This window comes from Gorilla gorilla, chromosome 2, assembly GCF_029281585.2.
Source record: "Gorilla gorilla gorilla isolate KB3781 chromosome 2, NHGRI_mGorGor1-v2.1_pri, whole genome shotgun sequence".
Lineage (NCBI taxonomy): Eukaryota > Metazoa > Chordata > Mammalia > Primates > Hominidae > Gorilla > Gorilla gorilla.
In genome coordinates this window covers 124,159,227-124,185,074 of record NC_086017.1, presented here as the reverse complement: position 1 = coordinate 124,185,074, position 25,848 = coordinate 124,159,227, and the positions used below count along the sequence as shown (strand labels likewise).

Here is a 25,848-nt window from a genome sequence, read left to right as displayed (position 1 = left end):
GACAAATGTTCTTATTTTTTAAAAAAATCAGATAATGTCTTAATTTTTCCCTTTTTGAAAGACATTTTCACTTGGTATAGAATCCTAGGTTGACACTACTTTTCTTTCAGCACTTGAAAAATCACCGTGTCATTTCCTTTTGGCTTCCATGGTTTCTAATGAGAAATCCATTGCTATACAAGTTGTGTATCCCCTATAGTTAATGTGTCACTTTTCTGTTGATGCTTTCAAGACTTTTTCTTTGTCTTTAGTTTTCAGAAGTTTGATTGTGATGAGTTTTGGCGTAAATTTATGTGGGTGTCTCCTGTCTGGAATTCAAATTCCTTAGCCTGTCTTTTGGCAAATTAGGGAAGTTTTCATCCTCATTCTCTTTCTTCACTCCTTCTGGTACTCTGATGGCATAAATATTAGATCTTTCATTATAATCCAAAAGGTCCCTGAGGCTCTGGGGTTTTATTTTGTTTTGTTTTTGCTCTTTTCTTTCTGTTTTTCAAATTGGATGATGTCTATTGTTCAGTCTTTACATTTATTGATTCTCTTCTGTCTCCTTTCTATTCTGCTGTTGAGTTCATTCATTGAGTTTTTATCTTGGTGTATTAGTCTGTTCTCACACTGCTGATAAAGACATACTCAAGACTGGGAAGAAAAAGAGGTTTAATTGGACTTACACTTCCACATGGCTGGGGATGCCTCAGAATCATGGTGGGAGGCAAAAGGCACTTCTTACATGGTGGTGGCAAGAGAAAATGAGAAAGATGCAAAAGTGGAAACCCCTGATGAAACCATTAGATTTTGTGAGACATATTCACTGCCATGAGAACAGTATGGGGGAAACCGCCCCCATGATTCAAATTATTTCCCACCAGGTCCCTCCCACAACATGTGGGAATTACGGGAGTACAATTCAAGATGAGATTTCAGTGGGGACACAGAGCCAAACCATATCATTCCGCCCCCTTGCCCCTCCAAATCTCATGTCCTTACATTTCAAAACCAGTCGTGCCTTCCCAACAGTCCCTCAAAGTCTTAACTCATTTCAGCATTAACCCAAAAGTCCACAGTCCTAAGTCTCATCTGAGGCAAGGCAAGTCTCTTCTGTCTATGAGCCTGTAAAATCAAAAGCAAGCTAGTTACTTCCTACATAATATGGGGCTACAGGTATTGGGTAAGTAAAGCCATTGCAAATGGGATAAATTGACCAAAACAAAGAGATTACAGGGCCCATGCAAGTCTGAAATCCAGCAGGGCAGTCACATTTTAAAGCTCCAAAATGATCTCCTTTGACTCCAGGTCTCACATCCAAGAGGTGGGTTCCCATGGTCTTGGGCAGCTCTACCCCTGTGGCTTTGCAGGATACAGTCTCCCTCCCAGCTGCTTTCACGGGCTGGCATTGAGCATCTGTGGCTTTTCCAGGTGCACGGTGCAAGCTGTTGGTGGATCTACCATTCTGGGGTCTGGAGGACAGTGGTCCTCTTCTCACAGTTCCACTAGGCAGTTCCCCAGTAGGGACTCTGTGTGGGGGCTCTGACCCCACATTTCCCATCCACACTGCCCCAGAGGTTCTCCATGAGTGCCCCACCCCTGCAGCAAACTTCTGCCTGGGTATCCAGGCATTTCCATACATCCTCTGAAATCTAGGCGGAGGTTCCCAAACCTGAATTCTTGACTTCTGTGCACTCACAGGTTCAACACTGTGTGGAAACTGCCAAGGCATGAGGCTTGCACCCTCTGAAGCCATGGCCCCACCTCTATGTTGTTCCCTTTCAGCCATGGCTGGAGTGACTGGGATTCAGGGCACCAAGTCCCTAGGCTGCGCACAGCACCGGGACCCTGGGCCCTCCCCAAGAAACCATTTTCTTCTAGGCCTCCAGGCCTGTGATGGGAGGGGCTGTGTGAAGGCCTCCGACATGCCCTGGAGATATATTCCCCATTGTCATGGGGATTAACATTCCCTACGACAATGGGGAATTAACATTCCTCAATTTACTTATGCAAATTTCTGCAGCCAGCTTGAATTTCTCCTCAGAAAATGCGTTTTTCTTTTCTATCACATTGTCATGCTGCAAATTTTCCAAACTTTTATGCTCTGTTTCCCTTTTAAAACTGAATTCCTTTAGGCTGGGCGGGATGGCTCATGCCTGTAATCCCAGCACTTTGGGAGGCTGAGGTGGGCGGATCATGAGGTCAGGTGATGGAGACCATCCTGGCTAACACGGTGAAACCCCATCTCTCCTAAAAATACAAAAAAAAAAAATTAGCCAGGCATGGTGGTGGGCACCTGTAGTCCCAGCTACTCGGGAGGCTGAGGCAGGAGAATGGTGTGAACCCGGGAGGCGGAGCTTGCAGTGAGTGGGGATGGTGCCACTGCACTGCAGCCTGGGCGACAGAGCATGACTTGGTCTCAAAAAAAAAAACACACACACACACACACAGACACACACAAAACTGAATGCCTTTAACAGTATCCAAGCCACTTCTTGAATGTTTTGTTGCTTAGAAATTTCTCCCGCCAGACACCTTAAATCATCTCTCTCAAGTTCAAAGCTCCACAAATCTCTAGGGCAGGGGCAAAATGCCCCCAGTCTCTTTGCTAAAACTAACAAAAGTCTCCTTTGCTCCAGTTCCCAACAAGCTTCTCATCTCCATCTGAGACCACCTCAGCCTGGACCTTATTGTCCATATCACTATCAGACTTTTGGTCAAAGTCATTCAACAAGTCTTTAGGAAGTCCCAAACTCTCTTACATTTTCCTGTCTTCTTCTGAGCCCTCCAAACTGTTCCAACCTCTGCCTGTTACCCAGTTCCAAAGTCGCTTCCATATTTTTGGATATCTGTTCAACAGCGCCCCACTCTACTGGTTCCAATTTACTGTATTAGTCCATTTTCACACTGCTGATAAAGACATAACCAAGACTGGGAAGAAAAAGAGGTTTAATTGGACTTACACTTCCACATGGCTGGGGATGCCTCAGAATCATGGCAGGAGGTGAAAGGCACTTCTTACATGGTGGCGGCAAGATAAAATGAGAAAGATGCAAAAGCAGAAACCCCTGATAAAACCATTAGAGCTCATGAGACTTATTCACTACCATGAGAACAGTATGGGGGAAACTGCCCCCATGATTCAAATTATTTCCCACCAGGTCCCTCCCACAACATGTGGGCATTATTGGAGTACAATTCAAGATGAGATTTCAGTAGGGACACAGAGCCAAACCATATCACTTGGTTATTGTATTTTTCAGTTCTTAAATTTTCACTTAGTTCTTTATAATTTCTATTTATTTGCTGAGGCTTTGCATTTTTTCATTTCCTTCAAATATGTTCAAATTTTGCTAATGGAAGCATTTTTATCAAGGCTGTTTTAAATACTTTATCAGATAATTCTAATATCTCTGTCATCTTAGTGTTGACAGCTATTGGTTTTCTTTTTTCACTCAGTTGGAGATTGCATTAGTCCATTCTTGCATTGCTATAAAGAAATACCTGATTTTGGGTAAGTTATAAGAAAAGAGGTTTAATTGGCTCATGGTTCCACAGGCTATAAAGGAGGCATGGCAGCACCTGCTTCTGGGGAGGCCTTAGGGAGCTTTAACTCACAGCAGAAGCCAAAACAGGAGCAGGCATCTTATAATGCAGGTGCAGGACCAAGAGAGTGAGAGAGAAGGCACTACACACCACACTTTTAAAACAACCAGCTCTCATGATGACTCCCTCACTCACTATCATGAGAACAGCACTGAGGGGATGGTGCTAAACTATTCGGGGGATTCCTCCCTGATGATCCAATCACCTCCCAACAGGCCTCTCCTCCAACACTGGGGATTACAGTTCAACATGAGATTTGGTGGGAACACAGATCCAAACCATATCAGATATCTTCCTGGTTTGTGGTATGAGTGACTTTTAATTGAATCCTAAAAACTTTCATGTTATATTATGAGACTTTGTATCTTATTTAAATTTTCTGTTTTACTCGAATTTCTCAAACACTAATCTGACAAGGAAAGGGATGGGAGTCTCCTTACTGTTGGTGGAGGTAGAAGTCTATATTCCCCATTCAGACTTCATTGTCACCCAAGGGATAGGGGGCCTCTTTGATACTGCTATGTATGGGTGTGAGTTCCAGCTCCACATGTAGTTTCTGTGATCAACATCGTGGGGATGGCGAGTACTTATGGATAATGATGAAAGTCCTGATTCTCTATTAATGTTCTTCTGATACCACCCCTGAGGGGAGAGGGGAGAGTACCTTATTACTGACCTTGGGAGTGGAAGTCCAGGCTATCACATGGCCTCCACAGGCATCTTGGTGGTGAGGGTGGGGGCGAGGCTGGTTACCAGCCAGCATGAATAAATGTACTGGCTCCCTGCTTGCCCTTCTCTAACACCATCCAGTGGGAGTGTTGGGACACCTCATTACAGCCCTGTGAGGGTGGATGTCTAGCCTCTCCACTTAACCTTTGCTGATTTAGTTGGGGATTGTACCAGAGTTTTTCTGTGGTGTTTGGTTGGAATAGAATAGTTACTGTCTAAAAGTTTTCTCTCCTGCTAGGCTGCCCCTTCCCTGGTCCTTTGGCTAGAGAGAGCAAGCTTTTGTTGAGGCTTTCTGTGTCTATAGATCTGTTGGTGTTTCTAGGCTGCCAACTTATTCTTCTCCAAGTCTGAGGTAGATGAGGCTAAAAGAATATCCAAGGAACTCACCACAGTGTTGTTCCTCAGGTTCTAAGGTGCATAGTTGCTCTACTTTCTTCTCTCCATTTTTTCAGAGTCTTCTTATGTTTGTTTTGCATATAATGTTTAGTTGTATTTATAAATTGTAAATTGGTGATCTGTAGTTCATAGATGACCTCAGGGTGTTTTGAAAGAAAGTGGGGCAGGTTGGAGTGGAAAGGTCTACAACCCCTTATCCAAAACCCTTAGGGACAGATGTATTTTTGTGTTCAGAAATATTTCTGAAGATATTATATATGATATTATAAATAAATCATTCCTGATGTTTATTAAAAACAATAAGGCAGACTTTATTCAGGGGGGCTACTATAATGGGGTTTTGTAGCAGGGAAGAGAGATGGGGCTGAACTCTGAATACAACAAGGACAAGTGGAGATTTATAGCCAAGGAACAGAGTGGGCGTCAGTGGACAGAAAATTACTAAGAAGTAGGGTAATTCTTCACTAGACTGTTTTAACAGGACTTTTGCTGAGGGCAAGCCAGGTAATAAGATAATACAGGTGGAGTGATGAGGAATTTGATCAGATATCAAGTTCTCTCCATTGGGAGAAGTGGGAAATTTTTTCTAAATTAACTTGCAGGATTCTTGCTAGAATTGGACTAAATAGGTTAAGGACACAGCTCAAGGTCAGGAACTAGTCAGAAAAAGGACTCAGAGAAGCCTGACTCAAGTGGGGTCGAAGGAGAGAGTCTTTGTCAACATGATACCACTAGCAAGTTCTGGTACAGAATCCCAAAATCAAACATCTTAGTACTTCTGCAGCAAAACATGAATATTCATACCAAGTTAAATAAAGACTATAAATGTCATTACTTTATTTCAGATAACTTATGAAAATCTTTTCAGGGCCAGGCACAGTGGCTCAAGCCTGTAATCCCAGCACTTTGTGGGGCCCAGTTGTGCAGATCCCTTGAGCCCAGGAGTTCAAGATCGGCCTGGGCAACATGGCGAAACCCTGTCTCTACAAAACAAACAAACAAACAAAAACCAAAAATTAGCTGGGCATAATGGTGTGTGCCTGTAATTCCAGCTACTCAGAAGGCTGAGGTGGGAGGATTGTTTGAGCCCAGGAGGTGAAGGTTGCAGTGAGCCAAGATTGCATCACTGCACTACAGCCTGGGCAACAAAGCCAGATCCTGTCTCAAAAGAAAAAAGAAAAAAAAAAAGAAAAAAAAATTTTTTGTCTGATTTTAGAGCATCTTATGAGTTAGGAATTGTGGGTCTGTTTCACTAACTGTGTTTTAGGTGGACTACAACATCTGCAGCTTGGAAACTTGGTCTCAGCCTCTGACTTGCATTGATAGTAACTGCACAACCCTCTGCAGGCATTTGGGTTTGTGTTCTTTGTGTCCTTAACCATTTTAAACTCTTATGTTGAGTTATTTTGCTAGTGACTGACTCATTGAAAAATAGTTTACTTTAAAAATCTAGTATTTAGTTTAATATAGAAGCTTCTTTGTTAACAATGCCCTCCTCTTTCCATAGATGAAGATGAGGAGAGTGAGGAATCAAGTGAAGAAGAATCTAGCTTGGAGAGTGATGAAGATGAGTCTGAATCAGAAGATGAGGTTTTTGATGATTCTATTTGCCCAACAAGTAAGTTAGATAAAACCACGTGTTCTCTGTGAAGTGTGAATATTGATTGGCAATACTGGGAAGACCCTTTTTGGTTTCTCTGTTCTCTGATAATTCAAAAAAAGGATAGTTCAAAATGTATGTTATAGAGTCTAATGAATACCTTTTTTTAAGTATAAGGATATTTATTTATTTTTTTGAGACAGAGTTTAGCTCTGTCACCCAGGGTGGAGTACAGTGGTGCGATCTCGGCTCACTGCAATCTCCACCTCCCGGGTTCAAGCTATTCTCCTACATCAGCCTCCCGAGTAGTTGGGACTACAGGCGCAGGCCATCACGCCTGCCTAATTTTTTGTATTTTTTGTAGTAGAGACGGGGTTTCAGGGTTTCACCGTGTTAGCCAGGATGGTCTCGATTTCCTGACCTCGTGATCCACCTGCCTCAGCCTCCCAAAGTGCTGGGATTACAGGCGTGAGCCATCGCGCCTAGCTAGGATATTTATTTCTTTATTCAATAATATTCAACTTCTACTCTGTGCCAGGCACTTATCTGATGCTAAGGATACATCAAAGTATAAAACAAACTCCTCCATCCTCATGGAGCTTATAGTCTAGTGGAGAAAGACAATAAATATAAGAAGTCAATTAAACAGAATCTTAGAAGGTGGTACATACTATGGGAAAAGAAATGAAGGGAGTGCAGGAGTGGGGATGGAGAGGAACATTGCTATTTCCAATAGTATGGTCAGGGAAAACGTTAATGAATACTTTTGGGGGCTCTCTGGGTGCTTTATTATCTGTTCTCTTAGGCAGCCATTTATGAGTGACAAATAATATGCAGACAATTGAGAGTTGATTCAGAGTTATAAGTTATGTAGCAAGTTTAATTTTATAGAGAAATGCCAGACTGTAATTTACATATATATTTTACAGGAATCTCCCTTTTTGACAAACCTATTCAAATTTTTGTGTTGCAAATCTGTTTTGTAAGGGCATTTTGACTAGTTTCCTGGAAATGCTTGACAATTTACATTCACTGTTTTCACTGGTGAAACCAGTCTGGAGCAGCCAGACCAATTTCTTACAGTCTCAATAGATGAACGGTTCAGTAGAGAAAAAACAAGTTTTGGGATCTGTAATTTGTTTTTCTAGACATTTCAAATAAAGTTTTAATTAAATTTTAAAAGTTTAATTTCAGATAAAGTTTTTATCTTGTTTTACTTTTGAATACAATGGTCTTTAAAAATCATAATATTTATGAGTGAAATAGAGCACACAAACCTAATGCCAACTCATTATTTTTTAGCAGGATAATTAAATGGCTTGAAGAATGACTCACAGTTAGTATGGTGATAGCACTAGGGCTAGATCTAAGCTTCCTGAATTCTATTTTAGTATTCCATTTCTACATTCTCTATTACTTGGTGGATAAAGGTGGCTCTTAGTGTGATATTGTGGAAATAATAGAGAGATAATGCACTTGAATCCCATTCTGTTATGTACCGGTTATGTCACCTCTCTGAGACTTAAGGTATTCACCTATATATGGGAATAATAGTTTCTGCCTTGCAGGGTCTATGAGCCTTGAGTGAGATAACATACATAAAGGGCTTAGCACAAAGCCTGCTTCAGAGTACTGCTCACAACATCAATACTATTATTATTTTATGGTTATTAGTAATACTAATAATTTCAACCTGGAACAATTAAGCCATAAGTGTCTTAAAAGCTGGCTAGAGTGGATCCATAAATAGACATTATTGATTCTGAATCTCCAAAGTTCACAATTTTAGTACTACCACATTCCATAACAAATGAGGCTGGTTTTTATTTTAATTCTCTTGGCAGATTGTGATGTGGCTCTTTTTGAGCTGGCCCTTCAACTTCGAGAGAAAAGGCTGGACATTGAGGAGGCTTTAGTTGAAGAAAAGAAAATTGTTGATAACCTCAAAAAGGAATATGATACATTGTCAAAAAAGGTATGGTGATCTGTCTACTTATTTATCCTCTCAAAATGCTACACATCCTCCTAGCTATAATATTGCCTTTTTATAGCAATGACAATATTAGGACTTCTCAGAAAAGAAACATTTCAAATTTTAAGGGCAGGTTTTTTTCTCCCTAAATTGTGGTGGGGGACATTGCTTTTTTGATCATTGGACTTACTTTATGTCAGTCATTGGTCTCTAGACTTTTCTGATGACTTTATAAGTAAAAAAAATGAAAATGGAGCCCCTCCCCATACAATAAATGTATATGTATTTATAAATTGTATTTATGAACTATTATATATTTTGTACAATAGGAAACATCCACAAAAACAGAAATTAAATAGAATGAGATAAAAATGAATAGAAATAGAAACTCTGACATTTTCAATTTATACCCCAATAGATGATTTTGTTGATCATCTGGGGTGCATGCATCCCATGTTGGAGACCACCAATTTCTGCCTTAATCTGCTCACTTTCCCTCTTAGGTACTCTTGTCTAGAGCAACATCACTTAACTTCATTCATGTTGAGAAATATTTTTGATGTATTATTTCTCCTCTTGCAAATAGGAAATGATTTGGAAAACTTTCAGGTTTTCTAGGACATGGAGAATGTGCTTTAGAAATACTATAGTTAGCAGTTTCATTGCTTTAAAGCACTGAAACTTTCTTTAATTTGTTGAAGTCATAACCAAAAAAGACTCCCACCATTCTGTCAAAGACATTCCATGCTGACGGGCTGCTTTTCATGCAGAAAATAAAAGGGAGATGAGTACATGTCTTCTGGGCTCTTATTCACAAAACTTTATAACTCTGGAGTCATAGAAATGATTGAAGAGTAACGTGGATCATAACTTGGCAGAAAGAAAATAATATGCATTCCTGAGTTGCAAACTGGGATCCTGCACTTAATCACAGCCCAACAAAGCAGATTCTGCTCATGCTTTACTTCCTCCCAAGATGCCTTCATTCACCATCTTTAGATGTATGTTTATTGAGTCTTGTCACCATTTCACGACACGGGGCTTTCTACAGGTGAAAATTGTGGCAACTAATCTGAATGCAGCAGAGGAGGCCCTGGAGGCTTATCAGCGAGAGAAGCAGCAGCGGCTGAATGAACTGCTAGTTGTGATTCCGCTCAAGCTCCACCAGGTGATGCATCTGGGGAGGCTGCTCCATCCTGTCCGAGAAGAGTCATCACACCCAAGCTTTTCAGAGAAAGATTCATAGTTCACTAATGGGGAGAATCGTGGTTCTTTGTTGAGAATTCCACCTGTAGAATGACACCTACACTTGTCTTATCCACTGTCAGATTGTTATAAAAGAGTAACATCAAAACATGGATATTTCCCTATGGCCCATTAGCACTTTGGAAATCAGTCATTTCAAGTCTAGAGAACTGAGGAGCCTATGATTTAAGAATGCAGTGGCTCAGAGGGTGAAATCTTGGCTCTTATACCCATGCCACTTTTCACACCATCTTTATCTATACATGGACTAATCATGCTAAAATGACCTTTGCTTAGTCTCTACTCATTGGTGAGGGAGGTCAAGACAAAAGGAAAATATTTTCTCTTTTTTACTTTTCTTGTTCATTTCTATTTGAATTGCAACTTATATTAAATTGCAGGAATACATATCATTAAGAGAAAAGCCTTATTGTATTCTCCTTTGTCAGGTTAAGAGAAAAAGCTGTATTTTAGGAAAACAACAACAACAAGATCAGCCTTATATATGTTTTGTGTAACCTGACCCAAACTGGATGAGCTAAATGGAGTGGTTTGCCTAGTATGCCAGCCCTGAAATGTTTGTCACATCATTATGCAGTAGATAATAGGCATGATATGTGTGGGAGGATTTGCTATCCCCACAGAGATGTGATGTGGCTTTCTGTCTGACAGCATCTTTCTGTGTTTGCCTGGCTACTGTTACTCAGTAAGGAAGATGTAGAAGCCCAAAGGCAAGGAGCTAAACAAGGGGCAGAGAAGGAAGTGCACCTCTTATGCTTTCTGTTGCCATACAAAATCTGTGTTTTTGTCTATTTTCTTTTGATTTGTTTTATGCTTGTAGATAGAGTATGTGGTATTTGGAGAAATACCTAGCGATCTTTCTGGTACTTTGGTCTTCTCTAACCATGCCTTGAGACGGCTGCAAGAACGAATCCGTGAGCTCCAGGAGGAAAATTCCAAGCAGCAAAAACTTAACAAAGAATGGAGAGAGAGACGTAAACAGCTCATCCGAGAAAAGAGAGAAATGACAAAAACCATACACAGTGAGTATCTAAGCCCACAGCCTTGCTAGTAAGGTTTATTGGTAAGAAAGGGAATTATCCAGGTGACTGTCTCCAACTGTGAAAACAGTAATTGCAGACTCAGAACCACTGAGAAGGGAAACAAGAACACAACGTCTTCCTACTCACCGTTTCTCCTGATGCCATGAAAAGTTCACTTTCCTGTTTTAAAGGGAGAAATATTTTGTCATGGAATCATCTTCTCTTTGTGTATGATTAAAATATAGAATAATACAATAATAACCCAAGTGCAAGACTACCCAGGTTAAGAAAGAAAACGTTGAGATACAATCGAAGCCCCATCTCTTTCTAATGCAATTCTGTGGCTCCTTCCTCGGGGTTCACCACCAGGTATGCACACATACATATGGATGTGTCCACACACAATATGGAGACCTACCTTGCATATTTTTAACTGTGACGATATTTATATCATTTTGTGGTTCACTTTATTAAACCAATTTTTAAGTTATCCATAAACTACAGATAGTTTATTCACTTTACTGCTACAATATTCCATTTATGAATATTAAATATTTTATTTAGCCTCCTATTGATGGATATTTAGGATATTTCTTATTTTTCATTATTATAGACAATGTTACAGGAAACCTTCTTGTACACATCTCCCTGTGCACACGTGTGAGAAGGTGAATCCTAGTACTGGGTCTCCGGGTTACAGAGGGATATGTACATTTTCAGCTTTCCTGGATATTGCCGGGTTGCCCCCAAAGTGGTTGAACAAATTTCTCCTCCCCTGGCAATGTGTGAGAATTGCCCAGGCTCCGTATTGTCATCAACACTTGATATTATCAGATTTTAATATTTTTGCCAGCCTGTGAGATGTTAAATTACATTTCATTGTGGTTTTTATTCACATTTTTTGATTGCTGGTGAAGTTAAATATCTTTACATACATATATTTGCCATTTATTTATTTTCTTTTCTGTAACTTGCCTGTCCTATCCTTTGTCCATTTTTGATTTCTATTTTTTGCTTTTAAATTGATTTTAGGGAGTTCTTAATATATCCTTTTTGTCCATTGAATGCACTGCAAATCTTTTCTAGTTTGTAACTTGTCTTTTTTCTTTTCTTTTTCTTTTTTTTTTTTTTTTGAGATGGAGTCTCACCCTATCGCCCAGGCTGGAGTCTCACCTCTATCGTGGTGGCGTGATCTTGGCTCACTGCAACCTCTGCCTCCTGGGCTCAAGCAATTCTCCTGCCTCAGCCTCCCGAGTAGCTAGGATTACAGGTGCCTGCCACCACGCCCGGCTCATTTTTGTATTTTTTAGTAGAGATGGGGTTTCTCCATGGTGGCCAGGCTGGTCTCAAACTCCCAGGTGATCTGCCTGCCTTGGCCTCCCAAAGTGCTGGGATTACAGGCGAGAGCCACAGTGCCTGGCTATCTTTTTTTTTTTTTTTTTTTTTTTTTTACTTTGTCTAGTGTATCTTTTGGATACAGATGTTTTAAATCTTAATATAGTAATTTTTTTAATCAATCTACTTATTTATGGTTTGTGCACTATGTGTATGTGTGTGTGTCTTGCTTAAGAAATCCTTTCCTATTTTGAGGTCATAAAGATATTTTTTGGTCCAACCATTCCACTACTGGGCATATATCCGAAGGAAATGAAATTAGTAATCAGTATGCAGAAGAGACATCTGCAGTCCTATGTTCACTGCAGTATTATTCACAATTGCCAAGACACGGAATCAACCTAAGTGTCCATAAACAGATGAGTGGCTAAAGAAAATGTGGTATATGTACACAATGAAATACTATTCAGCCTTAAAAAAGAAGGAAACCCTATTATGTGCAACAACATGGATAAACTTGGAGGACAATATGTTAAGTGAAATAAGAGGCACAGAAAGAAAATACCACATGACATCACTTATGTGCAGAGTATAAAAATGTTAAACTCATAGAAACAGAATAGAGTGATGGTTACCAGGGTCTGTGGTTGTGGGCTGGGGTACAGTTTGGGGAGATGTTGGTCATAGGATAAAAAATTTCAGTGAGATCCAAAGAACAATTTTAAGAGATCTATTGTATACTATGATGACTATAGTTAATAACAATGTGTTATATTCTTGAAAATTGCTAAGAGTAAATTTTAAGTGTTCTCACAACATGAAAAAGAAAGTATGTGAGGCAATGCTTAAGTTAATTAGCTCAATCTATCAATCTAGCCATTCCATAATGTGTGTGTATTTCAAAACAGCATGTTGTATATGATAATATATACAATTTTTGTCCATTTAAAAAGATCATTTTCAGTAGTTTCCTAATTAGTGGTGCCCTTCACATTTGGGTTTTTAACCCACTTAAAATTGAGGTATATAGTATAAGATGTATGGTATAAAGATAATTATCTTTTAAAATACTTTAGTAATATTTGATATGTGGAACATACATATAAGCAGTGGAGTATTACAACAGAATGAACCCACCCACCCAACTTATTAACAATATTATTACCAACACTGTAACATCTATCTGTGTGCATTCTTTCCATCCCATTCTCTGTCTCCCCATATTCAGAGATAACCACCATTCCCAATTTTATGTTTAGCATTCCCTTTCATTAAAAAAAAGTTATAACATATTTACATGTATTTCTAAATAATATATTGCTTTAGAACTTTGTAGAAATATTACATCATATGTAGCCTTTTGAAACATACTCTCATTTATATTCATAAGAGTAGATGTAATATAGCATATAGCTGTTGTTTGTCTTTATTGTAAAATATATCATATGATTCTACTAAAATGATTCATTCTTCTGTTGACAGTGGACATTTAAATTGCTTTATGTTCTTTTGCTTTGATAATTCTGCTATGAAAATTCTTGTACATGGTATATGTTTACAAGAGTTTCTAAAAATATAAGGGTTTCATACCTAAAAGTAGAACAGCTGGGTCGTAGGGCATATAAGTGTTTAACTTTTTAAAAAATGTTATCTTCCAAAATGATTATATCAATTTACACTCCAATCAGCGGTACTTAAGAGTCCCCTTTGAGCTACATACATCATTGAAAATACATAATCTTATTAGACTTTGAATTTTTGCCAAACTGGGAAGTATAAAGTGGTAATTCATGGTCTTAATTTCATTTTCCTAACCACTAATAAGGTTAAGCACATTTTATATGTCTTTGGGCCTTTAATGTTTCCTATTCTATAAAATGTCTGTTCATGTATTTTGTTCATTTTTCTCTTGATTTGTTTGCCTTTAAAAAAATTGATATGTATGAATTTTTTTTTTGATACTAATCCTTTGTTGGTTATGGGTTTTCCAAATATCTTCCTTTGGTTTTTTGTTTTCACGTTTATGGAGGCTTTTTAAAGATAATTAAAAATGTGTTTTCAATTTTTATCTTTTGTGGGTACATAGTAGGTATATATATATATATTTATAAGATATATGGGATATTCTTATACAGAGATACAATGTCTAATAATCATATCAGGGTAAATGGGATATCCTCACCTCAAGCATTTATCTTTTATGTTACAAACAATCCGATGATACTCTTTTAGTTATTTTAAAATGTACAATTAAGTTATTATTCACCATAGTATCCCTGCTGGGCTATCAAATACCAGATTTTATTTATTCTATCTAACTGTTTTTGTACCCATTAACCATTCCCACATCCCCCACCTCCACTATCCTTCCCAGACTCTAGTAACTGTCATTCTACTCTCTATCTCCATGAGTTCAGTTGTTTTAATTTTTAGCTCTCATGAATAAGGGAGAGCATGCAAAGTTTGTCTTTATGTGCCTGGCTTATTTCACTTAATGTAATGACTTCAGTTCCATACATGTTCTTGCAAATGACAAGATCTCTCTCTCTTTGAGACAGGGTCTCACTCTGTCTTCCAGGCTGGAGTGCAGTAGCGCAATCATGGCTTACTGCAGCCTTGACCTCTCAGGCTCAGGTGATCCTTCTGCCTTAGCCTCCTGGGTAACTGGGACTACAGGCATACACCACCATGCCTGGGTAATTTTTTTGCATGTTTTTGTAGAGGTGGGATCTTGCTATGTTGCCCAGGATGGTCTCAAACTCCTGGGCTCAAGCAATCGCCTGTCTCAGCCTCAGAAAGCCCTAGGATTACAGGTGTGAGTCACTGTGCCTAGCTGGATCTTATTTTTTAATGGTTGAATAGTACTCCATTGTCTACATGTACCACATTTTCTTTATCCATTGTCTGTTGAGGCACAGTAAGTTGCTTCCAAATCTTGGCTATTATGAATAGTGCTGCAATAAATATGGGAGTGTAGGTATCTCTTCAATATACTGATTTCCTTTCTTTTGGGTATTTATCTAGCAGTGGGATTGCTGGATCATATGATAGCTCTGTTTTTAGGTTTTGGGGAATCTCCAAACTGCTCTCCAAGTGGTTGCACTAATTTACATTCCCACCAACAGTGAATGAGGGTTTCGTTTTCTCTACATCCTCATCAGCATTTGTTACTGTCTGTCTTTTGGATAAAAGCCATTTTAACAGGGGTGAGATGATATCTCATTGTAGCTTTTATTTGCACTTTTCTGATGATCAGCAATGTTGAGCACCTTTTCATGTACCTGTTTGCCATTTGTATGTCTTCTTTTAAGAACTGTCTCTTCAGATCTTTTGCCCATTTAAAAATTGGATTAGTAGATATTTTTCTATAGAGTTGTTCAGGCTCCTTATATATTCTGGTTATTAACCCCTTGTCAGATGAATAATTTGCAAATATTTTCTCTCATTCTGTGAGTTATCTTTTTACTTTGTTGACTGTTTTATGGTGGCTTTTGATGAACAATAACTGTGTGATTTTAATTTATTAATCTTTTATTTTAGGGTTAATAATTTCTAAGTTTATTTTTTTAATTGCAGTAAAATGTACATAGCATAACATTTATGATTTTAACCATTTGTAAGTGGACAGTTCAATGGCACTAAGTACATTCAGATGATTGTGCAACCGTCACCACCATCCATCTCCAGAACACTTTTCATCTTCCCAAACTCCATATCCACTAAACAGTAACTCCCATTTTCCTTTCCCTCCGCTCCAGGAAACTGCCACTCTACTTTCTGTCTCTGTGAACTTGACTACTTGAAGTACTTCATAATGAGGAGAATAATACAGTATTTGTCTTTTTGTGACTGGCTTATTCTATTTAGGATAATGTCTTTCAGGTTTATTCGTGTTGTAGCATGTGTCAGAATTTTCTTCCTTTTTAAGGCAAATAATATTCCATTATATGTACATGCCACATTCTGTTTACACATTTATTTGTCAATGGGCAGCTGGATTGCTTCCCATTTTTTGGTTATTGTGAATAGTACTGTGATGAACATGAGTGTACAAATATCTCTTTATGTCTCTGCTTCCATTTCTTTTGGATATGTGCCCAGAATTGGGATATATGGCTGGACCGTATGGCTTAGAAGTGGTGAATAACACTGCAGTTAGCTTGTTGCCTTTCTCCATCTCTAGATCCAATGGGGAAGAAGAGGAGAGCCTAGAACATGAGGGTGAGAAGGAATAAGTTCTCTCCATTCTAGGGAGAGCACAGCTCACAGCCATGGGGAAGGTGGGTAGTGAGTGTTCCAGAAGACTTTATGTCCCTCGTGAGCATTAGCTGCTGGCCTCTTCAGCATAGGAGAAGGACACTGGGCTGGCTCCACAATGGAGCTGGCAAGGATCAGAGTACATGTTCTGGTATATGAGGCTGCCATGCAAGAGGGCAACCCCTTGTATGGGGGTGGGGCTAGCTGAGGGGAAATCAAAGCTCTTACTGAGAGAGGCCAGGCAGGCAGCCACAGGCCAGCACACATGTGCACATCATCTATTCATCGTTTCATTTGCGTCACTGATTAGATGGCCACCACATTATACATGTCCGTGGGGCATTACTTACATAGAATAGAAAGTGAATAGCCCCTCCTGGATTGTGCATAATGGCAGCCATGCCAATTGTACTATTCTAATTCAAATGTAAATTGTAACAATTATGCCCAAATACAAATTTCTGCACTATAAAAGAATTGAATCATCTTGCTGCATATTAAGGCCTTCAAACTTCTCTTAGGGGACAGTCTGGTCATTGAGAAAGTCCTGTTACAAGATTATGTTTTCTTGGAGAGGTGTTCTAGTGTTCTCACACTGGGGAAAGACAAAAACAAAAGTAAAATATATTGCATGCTAGATCTTACATGTTAGTTGCTAAGAAGAAAAATTAAAAATGGATTGAGAAAAAGAGTGCTGAGGTCCGTGGGAGGCAGGGAAAGCCTCCATGGAAAGGCAACACATCTGATAATATGTAGTTATCCCTGGCTAGAGGATAAGAGCCTGCTCTTAGTCACAGCTCCAGTATCAGCTTGCTTTTAGAAAATGGGCTGGGAGGAGCAAGCCATGTGGATCTCTGGGGAAGAGCAGTTCAGATCGGAGGAAATGAGGCTGGGGTGAGCCTGGCATGTTTGAGAAGCACAGAGGTGGCCAGTGTGTCTAGAGTAGGGTGGTAAGGAGGAGAGGCATGAGAAAGCAGGGGGAAGAGAAAGCAGGGTAGGCAGGCTGACCATGCAGGGCCTCCATTGTCATTATTTACCTGGAGTAAGATGGAGACTTCTCTGAAGTGCCTGCTCTATTCTTAATACTAGATGCTGTAAAGTGCCATATTTGAAAAAATTGACAAGCTCATAATCTAGTTGGTGCCTGTTAACAGTCTGAGGAGGGGCAGATCATCCGTAATCCAGTTGGGAACATTGAGTCAGTTTTACACAGGATTCAGAAGGTGAAAAGACGATACCGAATGGGCATTTTTAAATGAGGAAAGCAGCAGAAAAAATCACAGAAGAAAAAATCACTGATGGCATAAAATCTTTCATCATCTTGCAAAAGCAGTTCCTTAGAATGTTATTGTTCCTGGTGTTCATTTATAACAATGGGAGCCATTGAACAACCTGAGCCAGTGACTGTCTTCTTTTAGAAATGGAGGAAACAGTCCGGCAGCTCATGATCAGCAAGTTTGGCCGTGTGGTAAATCTAGAAGCCCTTCAAACGCTTTCTGTTAATACAACACTTGAAGAACTGAAGATCAGAAAACTTCGAAAGGAGCTAGCAAATGCGAGAGAGATGAAGATGTGGGAGGTAAGGAAGAGAAAGTGGGTGATCTTTGGTTGAATCTGGCTGGAGGCAAGAAATCCCAGGGAGCAGGAAGTGGTACCCATGAAGCATCTGTGTAGCTGGAGCTGGTCTGCGAGCCCCCTTTGGCTGCCCCAGGATCTTAGGCCTGTCTCGGCTTCCTTACTGTTCACTTAGTTAGAGGGACTTGTTTATCTTGGAGTGAGAGCACCAGCACTAGGTTTTGGGGTCCAGGGTGCATATAAATATTATGTAAAATGGATGAAAGATTATGGAGAGATCTCATTTTGAGGCCTACATTAATGTATAAATGCTCTGCAGCCAAAAATTATATTTAAAAATGCTCAGCATCACTAATCATTGGAGAAATGCAAATTAAAACCACAATGAGAAAATGAAATATCATCTCACACCAGTCGGGCAAAGAAAATGTGCTGTGTATGTGTGTATGTATATATATGTATATAGAATACCATGGATTACTACGCAGCCATAAAAAATGATATCATGTCCTTTGCAGCAACACGAATGGAGCTGGAGGCCATTATCCTATATGAAATAACTCAGAAAATCAAATACTGCATGTTCTCACTTATAAGTGGGAGCTAAACAATGGGTACATGTGGACATAAAGATGAAAATAATAAACACTGGGGACTCCAGCAGCGGGGAGGATGGTGGGGGTGAGGGTTGAAAAATTACCTACTAGGTACAACGTTTGCTATCTGGTGATGGGTCCGCTAGAAACCCAAACCTCACTATTACACAGTATATCCAAGTGACAAACTTGTACATGTACACCTGAACCTACATTTTTTAAAAAAAGTATAAATGCTCTGACAGTTTTAGAAATGGAGTGGCTATCCTCTCAGGCTTGAATTGTATTACTGTATGGTTTTTGCATGCTGTGCCAATTTGGAAATTATGAAACACCTCTAAGTAATAAATTTTGTAACAAGGCATAGACTGTTTGGCTGATACAGTCTTAGAGGATGTTAATGCCTACATATTGTTCCCTGAGCCATGAGATGAGCCTTGGCCTGGTTCCAGCCTGATTCAGAGATAGGAGCTTTCACAAAGATTTTATAAGTCCACAAAATCATGATGACTTCTCCAGTTTCCTGTCTTATCTCATTAGCAGATGGGGTAGGAGGAGAGCTTCCTAGTGCTGTGTTGTCCAATGGCTCCATCTCAACTTTTCTAATCCAAGATGTACCACTGTACTTTAAAGAAGCAAATAGTGTTCATGTCAGTGGGACTGGTCCCTATTAAGGGAATGTTGGCGATAATATATGCAATCTAAAATAATTTGTTGGAAGCCTGGGCAATGTAGTGAGACCCTGTCTCTACAAAAAATAAAAAATTAGCTGGGTGTGGTGTTGCACACCAGTAGTCCCAGCTACTTGAGAGGCTTAGGCAGAGGATCACTTGAGCCCAGAAGTTAGAGGTTGCAGTGAGCAACCGATGGAGCAATAAGAAAACAAAAGAAAGCCATTATACAGATGTGTGGCCATTCAAGCCAGCTACCTTAAGGATCCTGGGCCAAGACTGGGGAAAGATGGGGAAAAAGCAATATAGAAAAGTTAGCTGCTTAAATTATCACCCTTCCTTTTAAGTAATGAGTACCAGCAATCAGTATGCATAGTAATTTCATTCCTCAATAATACAATGATGTCCACATCTATCTTATTTCTACCTACTCCTATTCTTGAGCATACTTATATTCTTATCTTTAATCAAACCAGACCCAATGCACTTTGTGTTGCATTTTCATATTGGCCTCTGATTATATTTTCATATGGGCACATTGCTCCATTTGCCTGATGATTTTGACCAAATCTGGACACTCATTTTTCTTTATTTCTTCTCGTATTCACTACATCTATTTTGCATCTTCCCACCCTGGTAGGAGAAGATTGCTCAAATGCGATGGGAACTGATGATGAAGACAAAAGAACACACCAGAAAGCTTTATCAGATGAATGATTTGTGTATTGAAAAGAAGAAACTTGATTCTCGGTTGAATACGCTACAGAATCAGCAGGTATGTTCTTTATCTTCAGACCCTTTTTCAGAATTGAGGAAGCTCTGTCAAAGGTAGCTATTCACAAGAATGTTAAGTACTCGCATTTAAACAAACCTTGCTTGATCTTGGACCACTTCCAGACCATCTGCGTCCCTGAGGACACCGAGTTGGTGTTAGCCACATTACAGTGGGCCTGAGGGACTAGCTTTATTGAACACCTCTTGGGTGCCATGAACTCATGTAAGTACTAATCAGTAGAATTGCCTTGGTCCTGGAGAGGTGTAAGGTTACTTAGGTATGAATAACGACACCATTATACGCCCTGGGTTTGGTGTCAAACATGTATTTCCAATATCTGCATATTTCATTTGACTTGAAGTGGGCATCTTGAGTGGTGAAATCTACCCTGTTTTCTTATTAAAATGCTTGTCACTTTGTGTGGGTTTCAACTTGCTATTACATAATATTTAGCCAGCCTAACATTGTACTTAATACATTGTATGTGGTGGATAATACCTAATTAATATTTACCCAATCCAAGTCTTGCCCTCTACAAAGCCAACACATGTATAGCACATTCTAAACTCTATGTTATATACTTAACAATATTACCTGCAAAAAGGCCAGTTGTTTCTCTTGGTCTTCTTTGCTTTATATTTTCTTTCAGTACCCTGGAAATGGTCTAAGCTAAGTGTTCTAACAGTTTGGTCCTCTGAAGAAGAGCATCAGCATCACCTGGGAACTTGTTTAAAATGCAGGTGCTAAGGCCCCAACCCATTGTACTGCTTCAGAAGCCTGAGGGGAGCGGCCCAGCAGTCTGCATTAACCAGCCTTCCCGGGGATTCTGAAGCACGCTAGAGTTTAAGAATCACTGGTCTAAACAAAAGTCCCAAAGTAAGAAACAATGCTGTTTATTCCATGAAAAGTGAATTAGGAGGATTGGGAAGGCTTATAATTGAAGATTAGATGTGAAAGGAAGACTAGAATTTGAATATTGAGGGGTCTTTTTCCACTGAAGAACTTTTGAGTGAAGGATCAAGGCAGTGTTTGAGAAGGTTAATACCTAACCCAAATCTTCACAGACTGAGTAGTCAGTCAACATTTGTTGAGTCGATGTGCTTTGATCAGTCCAGATACATTGGAGAGGAAACAGCTTAGAGGCAGGAGATCAGCTGAATGGGAGAGGAAGTTACTAGTATCTGTCTCTTTACACAGTATATCTTTCCATGTATGGCCTCTTCACATAGGATATCTCATTTAATCCTCAAAACAGTACTTTCTAAAGCTCAGAGGAGCTGAGTAACTTGCTGAAGCTCTTAGAGCTAATGCATGGTGAAGTTAGTTTGGAAATTCAGGTCTGTCTGCCTCCAACGCTGACTCCATTGCTTCTTACAATGATGTAGGCAGGAATTGGGATATAGTTGGTGACAACAAAAATGTGTCAAATATCAAAAGCCATCTCAAAGTAAGAATAACCAAAATTTGATTGAGTCTGGTGAGGAGAAGGGGAAAGTGAGGTGACTTCAAAGTAACCCACCGGAATGACTGGGCATGAGTTGGTGTATGAGGCATGCTTTTAGCTACAAGCAACCAAAAGCCCTATTGAGAGTACCTTAAACAAACAGGAGCCATTTTTCTCACTTGACAAGAAGTCTAGAGGGAGATGACTACACGCTTTGGTTTTGTAGGACCATGATGCCAGAGCCCATATCTCTGTGATTTTCCTAAAGTTTCCTTCAAAGTCACATGACAGCTGCTTCAGCTCCCATGTTTCACATCCATGCACCAGCCTCTTCTGTCCCTTTTATTAAGGAGCAAAAGTTTCAGATTATATCCACTTAGCTCTCTCTAGCTGGAAGAGAAAATGGGTAAGGTTAAGTGTTTAGCTTTCATGGCCTCTAAAATAAAAGTGAGCAAGGGAGAAGAGGCAGAGGGTGTTGGGTAACCCTTACTTACTATGAAGGTCTGCTATAGTACATAGGAGTAATGGAAAAAGTATGGACTTTTAGCATCAGGCAACCTGTTTCTAACTCTGCTTCCAGCTTGACTTGGCTAGTTAATGACTCCCTGAGTCTCAATGTCCTTATCTGTAAAACTGGAATGATACCACCCAGTTCAGAGTCATTTTGGGGATTAGATGAGAGAGCATATGCAAAGCACCTTGCATAAAGTGGGCACCACGCAAGTATTATGTCTTTCCTTTCACAGATGTATTCATGCATTCAAATGTTATTGAGCATCTACTTATGTAGAAAGCACTAGGGCAGGTATTGGCAGAGTGATGAGACTTAGTCATATGGAGCCCTGTTTCTAAAAGACAGGATCTCGCAGGAAAGATAGGTATCAAACAAGCACTTTGGTCATGCTATATTAAATTGCCATTGTTTTAGATTTAAAAAATGGTCAAATATCATAAATATTACATGGTTCAGAATGAACCATGTAATATTCTGTAAATTATAGTGATGTATATGTATAATGGATGTTTCAATAAAACAGAAAGCAGGAAATCCTAACCTAGTCCATGGGGCAAAGAAGGCCTCCCTGAAAGTGATGTGTGAAACATGAGTAGGAGTCAGCTGGACAGGGACATAACTCAGATGAGGAAACAGAAGATTTCATTCTGGGAACCAAAATATGGGCTGTCCAGAAAAAGAAAGACATACTCTGTCTTTTATTATTCCAGTGATGAGCTCTTTAGGTAATGAATGACTGATAGCTAGCTTAAAGTGTACTCATCCAAAGAGGATTTGCACTTAAAGAGTTGTTTATTAGCCCAAAGGCACACATTTCTAATGGTGGGATTTTAGCAGAGGAATTGAAGGCTCCCGAGATTAAGGAGCTGTGGCTGTTTAGGGTGACTGTCAGGCCAGCACTCATCACAGATACACAGTATAAGGGCATGGAGTTTTTCACATGCCAAATGATGCTTCAACAGGGAGCTGTTTTCTTTCAACAGGGCAATGCCTTCCAGGGCCCTCGGGAAGCAGATGTTGTGGCAAGAGAGGAGGTCACTGAATTGATCCAACTCCAGGCGGAAAGGATTTCGGCCTTAAAGGAGGAGATTGCTCTTTTGCGTAGGAAAGGCGGTCTTATCCTCCCACCCATTCAGTCTCCACGAGAGAAAGAGATACAGCCCGCAGACCTTTGAGTCTACTATTTTCTCAAACCCATACAAGCTTTCTGACATAACTCACTGGAAGTTCTGTCTCCTCATCACCTCCAACAATCTTATTACTGTAAACTGAACTCGCCTGAAAGTCTAAAACCAGATCCAGTCACGTTAAGTCACTTTAAGAATCTCTCTACAATTTGGTTATCTTAGAACTGACTGCAGCACCCAACCTCTGTTATGAAACGGAATCATTTTAGATGTTTCGAACCTACTAGATTGAATATGAAGTCTCGGAAGGCTGTGTTTCATGATTGCAGCAAATCATCTGTAATATATTTTGTTTTAGGAAAATTTGATTTGGGGGTATCCTGAATTTTTAGCCCTTGGCAAGAAAAACTATCATTCAGCAATTCATGAGAAAACTTTGTTTTCTTGATCCTTAGAAAATAAACTTAGATGTTATTAAGTGTTCTCTGAGAGGATGCAGGAGAAAAGGACATTTTGCCAACTATATCTTAGAATAGAAATGCAAATTTCAGTTTTGGCATTGTTGACTTCATAAAGCAGTGTTTTGAGGGCTCAGGATTCAGGAAATACAAACAGACATGGCAGAGCAGTTTGCTTTGGGTTGGCAGAAAGCAGGAAAATAACCAGCCTTCTTGGATTGCCCACAGTTTTTGTAGACTCCTCAGTTCTGAGTGGAGCAGAGGGGCATGCTTAATAGAACAGTCAATAAAGAGGCTTTTCTTTAAAGATTTCTGCAACTCCATCAGAATTCTAAGTTTTCCCCATAGTTTCTCATGTCCCCTGCCATTTTCTTTCAGGTTTTACTTGGGCCATTTGCTGGTTTTGATATAGATGAGGAGATAATGAAATAGATTTACTAGAGATCATCTTTAACAATCACCTTTGATTACGCATAACATTTTAAACTAATTTAAGAGTATCCTTTTGGTTTGGGGGTAAGTCCTCATTGAAGTTCATGGCTATAACCATTGCAGGATAATCTCACTGACATTTGGAATCCTGTTAGTAACGGAGCATAGCTCTTTAGATTAAGAGCTCTGTATTAATGAGCTACTCATTGAGGCTGTTCCAGGATAAGTTGGTCACTGAGAAGGGCGGGTGAAGAAAGGAACATTGCATAAATATAGAAGGGAACTCAGCAATGCCAAGTCTTCCTCACCTGTGATTAGCCTGCTAATGTGCCCCCCAAAATTATAGACAGGTCTTGCTTTCTTTGTACATCAGAATATTCTTAGAGGTGGCCACTTGGCCTATTGTCTTCCTAAGATTCCTTCATATTCCTATTTAAGAGGTCAGAATACCTTATTGTTTGCACTTGTCACCATTAATTTCTGATGTAGTCACTTCTCTACTGAGAGCACCCGCTTTTTTTTAAAAAATCACTTTCTGTGTTGTATATCCTAAGCCATGTGTGCCTTTCAAGTATTTTTAAAAATATGCTAGTCATAGCCCTGAGTGTCTTGTTTATTGCGGTAAAAAATTACCCCCAAACTTAGCTTGAAACAACAAACTTATGATCTCACCCAGGAGTGAGAGGGTTTCTGAGGTCCAGGAATCTGGGGACAGCTTGGCCGGGTGTTCTGGCTCAGGGTCTTTCGTGGAGTTGCAGTCACACTAGGAGCTGGGGCTGCAGCCATCTGAAGCTTGGCTGGAGCTGGAGGGGCTATTAGCAAATTCACTCCCTTGGCCATTAGGCAGGGCTTCAGTTCCTTGCCATGTGGGCCTCTCCATAGGGCCGCTTGGGATATGACTTCTCCCAGAGCAAGTGATCCAAGAGTGAGGGAGAGAGCAAGAGAAAATGATGTACACAAGAGCCACAGTCTTTTACAGCCCAAGCTCAGAAGTGACATAGCGTCACTATTGTCATATGGGTCACAGGCTGACCCTGTGTGATGTGGGAGGGGACTGAACAGGGTGTGAATGCCAGGTGGGGGTTACCGGGGCCTTCATGGGAGCTGGCAGCCACAAGAAGCAGCTGTCTGGAGAGAGTGGCTGGTCTCTGAGAAAGGTCTTGAGGCGATACCATCCCCTTGGTAATTGTAGAGAATCAGGAGAAGTTACGTTATCTTCCTGGGCCTCATTTATTATTATCTGACAAATGAAGGATTGGTAGAATGGGTTCCTTCCCATTTTGAGATTCTGATTCTGATTGCAGCAAGAATGGACCTAGAGTCTACAGAAGAGCCACATCAGGACTCCCCGTGTATTTCAACTGAGAGGAAAGCTAATCGGGATAATTATTCCCAAACTGAGCTGGACTAAATCACTAGTTAATTCTACAATATTCAGGGCTTCATTCCGCATGTTTGGGAATTGACAAGACAGTTAACACTCAATTACTTTATTTTGAATTGGACAAAATATGTTGATAGCTTTAGGTTCATTTCAACTTGATTCCAGGCTTAGTCTTTAATCTGTAGTTAAGTTAGAGCATCTGAGTCTTTGGGAAGTTAAGCTTCAAACACAAGTAGACCAGCAGGGTGTGGCATGGGCAGGGTGGCTGGGAAGCTGTCCTGCTCCTGGCACACTTCCCTGCCTCCAGCTGTGCTCCCAGAGGAGCAGCCTCACCTCTGAGGGTGAGGCCAAAAATCAGCCTACACTGAGTTACTTGTGGGTCAATTGTTCATATAACTTGGCTATTCTGAACTGTCATCCATAGTATCACCGATGATCAATCTCAGCATTGGAAGAAAAAGAAACCACAGAGTCTAGCCCCTCTGTCACAACTTCAGAGTAAAGGAGTTGCTCATGCCTGCCAGCCAGCCCGTCCCACCACAGCGGGCTCCCCCGCTTAGGGAGGTCTGTGAGCCATGCGCTAAATTTCTCTTTAGAGCTAAATCCATTGAGTGCTATGATTCCAGTGCTGTGCAGAAAGCAGATGTTTCACCTATCACTTCAGAAAAGTTCACCAAAATTCATTTTGACAGCTACCTTAGATCATC

General features: G+C 40.0%; 1 protein-coding gene across 5 annotated transcripts in view; it reads left to right on the top strand.

The window, feature by feature from the left end:
- CFAP44 (cilia and flagella associated protein 44) overlaps positions 1–23,289 on the top strand; it is a 153,615-nt gene extending 130,326 nt beyond the window's left edge. For all 5 annotated transcript variants that reach the window (XM_031009240.3, XM_055381624.2, XM_055381620.2 and 2 more), the window contains 7 exons: positions 6,221–6,331; positions 8,158–8,288; positions 9,337–9,453; positions 10,372–10,573; positions 17,584–17,744; positions 19,648–19,782; positions 22,724–23,289. In XM_031009240.3, the coding sequence (XP_030865100.3) occupies positions 6,221–6,331; positions 8,158–8,288; positions 9,337–9,453; positions 10,372–10,573; positions 17,584–17,744; positions 19,648–19,782; positions 22,724–22,915 (1,049 nt within the window). In that variant the 3' untranslated portion in view covers positions 22,916–23,289. The remainder of the gene's footprint in view (positions 1–6,220; positions 6,332–8,157; positions 8,289–9,336; positions 9,454–10,371; positions 10,574–17,583; positions 17,745–19,647; positions 19,783–22,723) is intronic.
- The last annotated feature ends 2,559 nt before the right edge of the window (positions 23,290–25,848 follow it).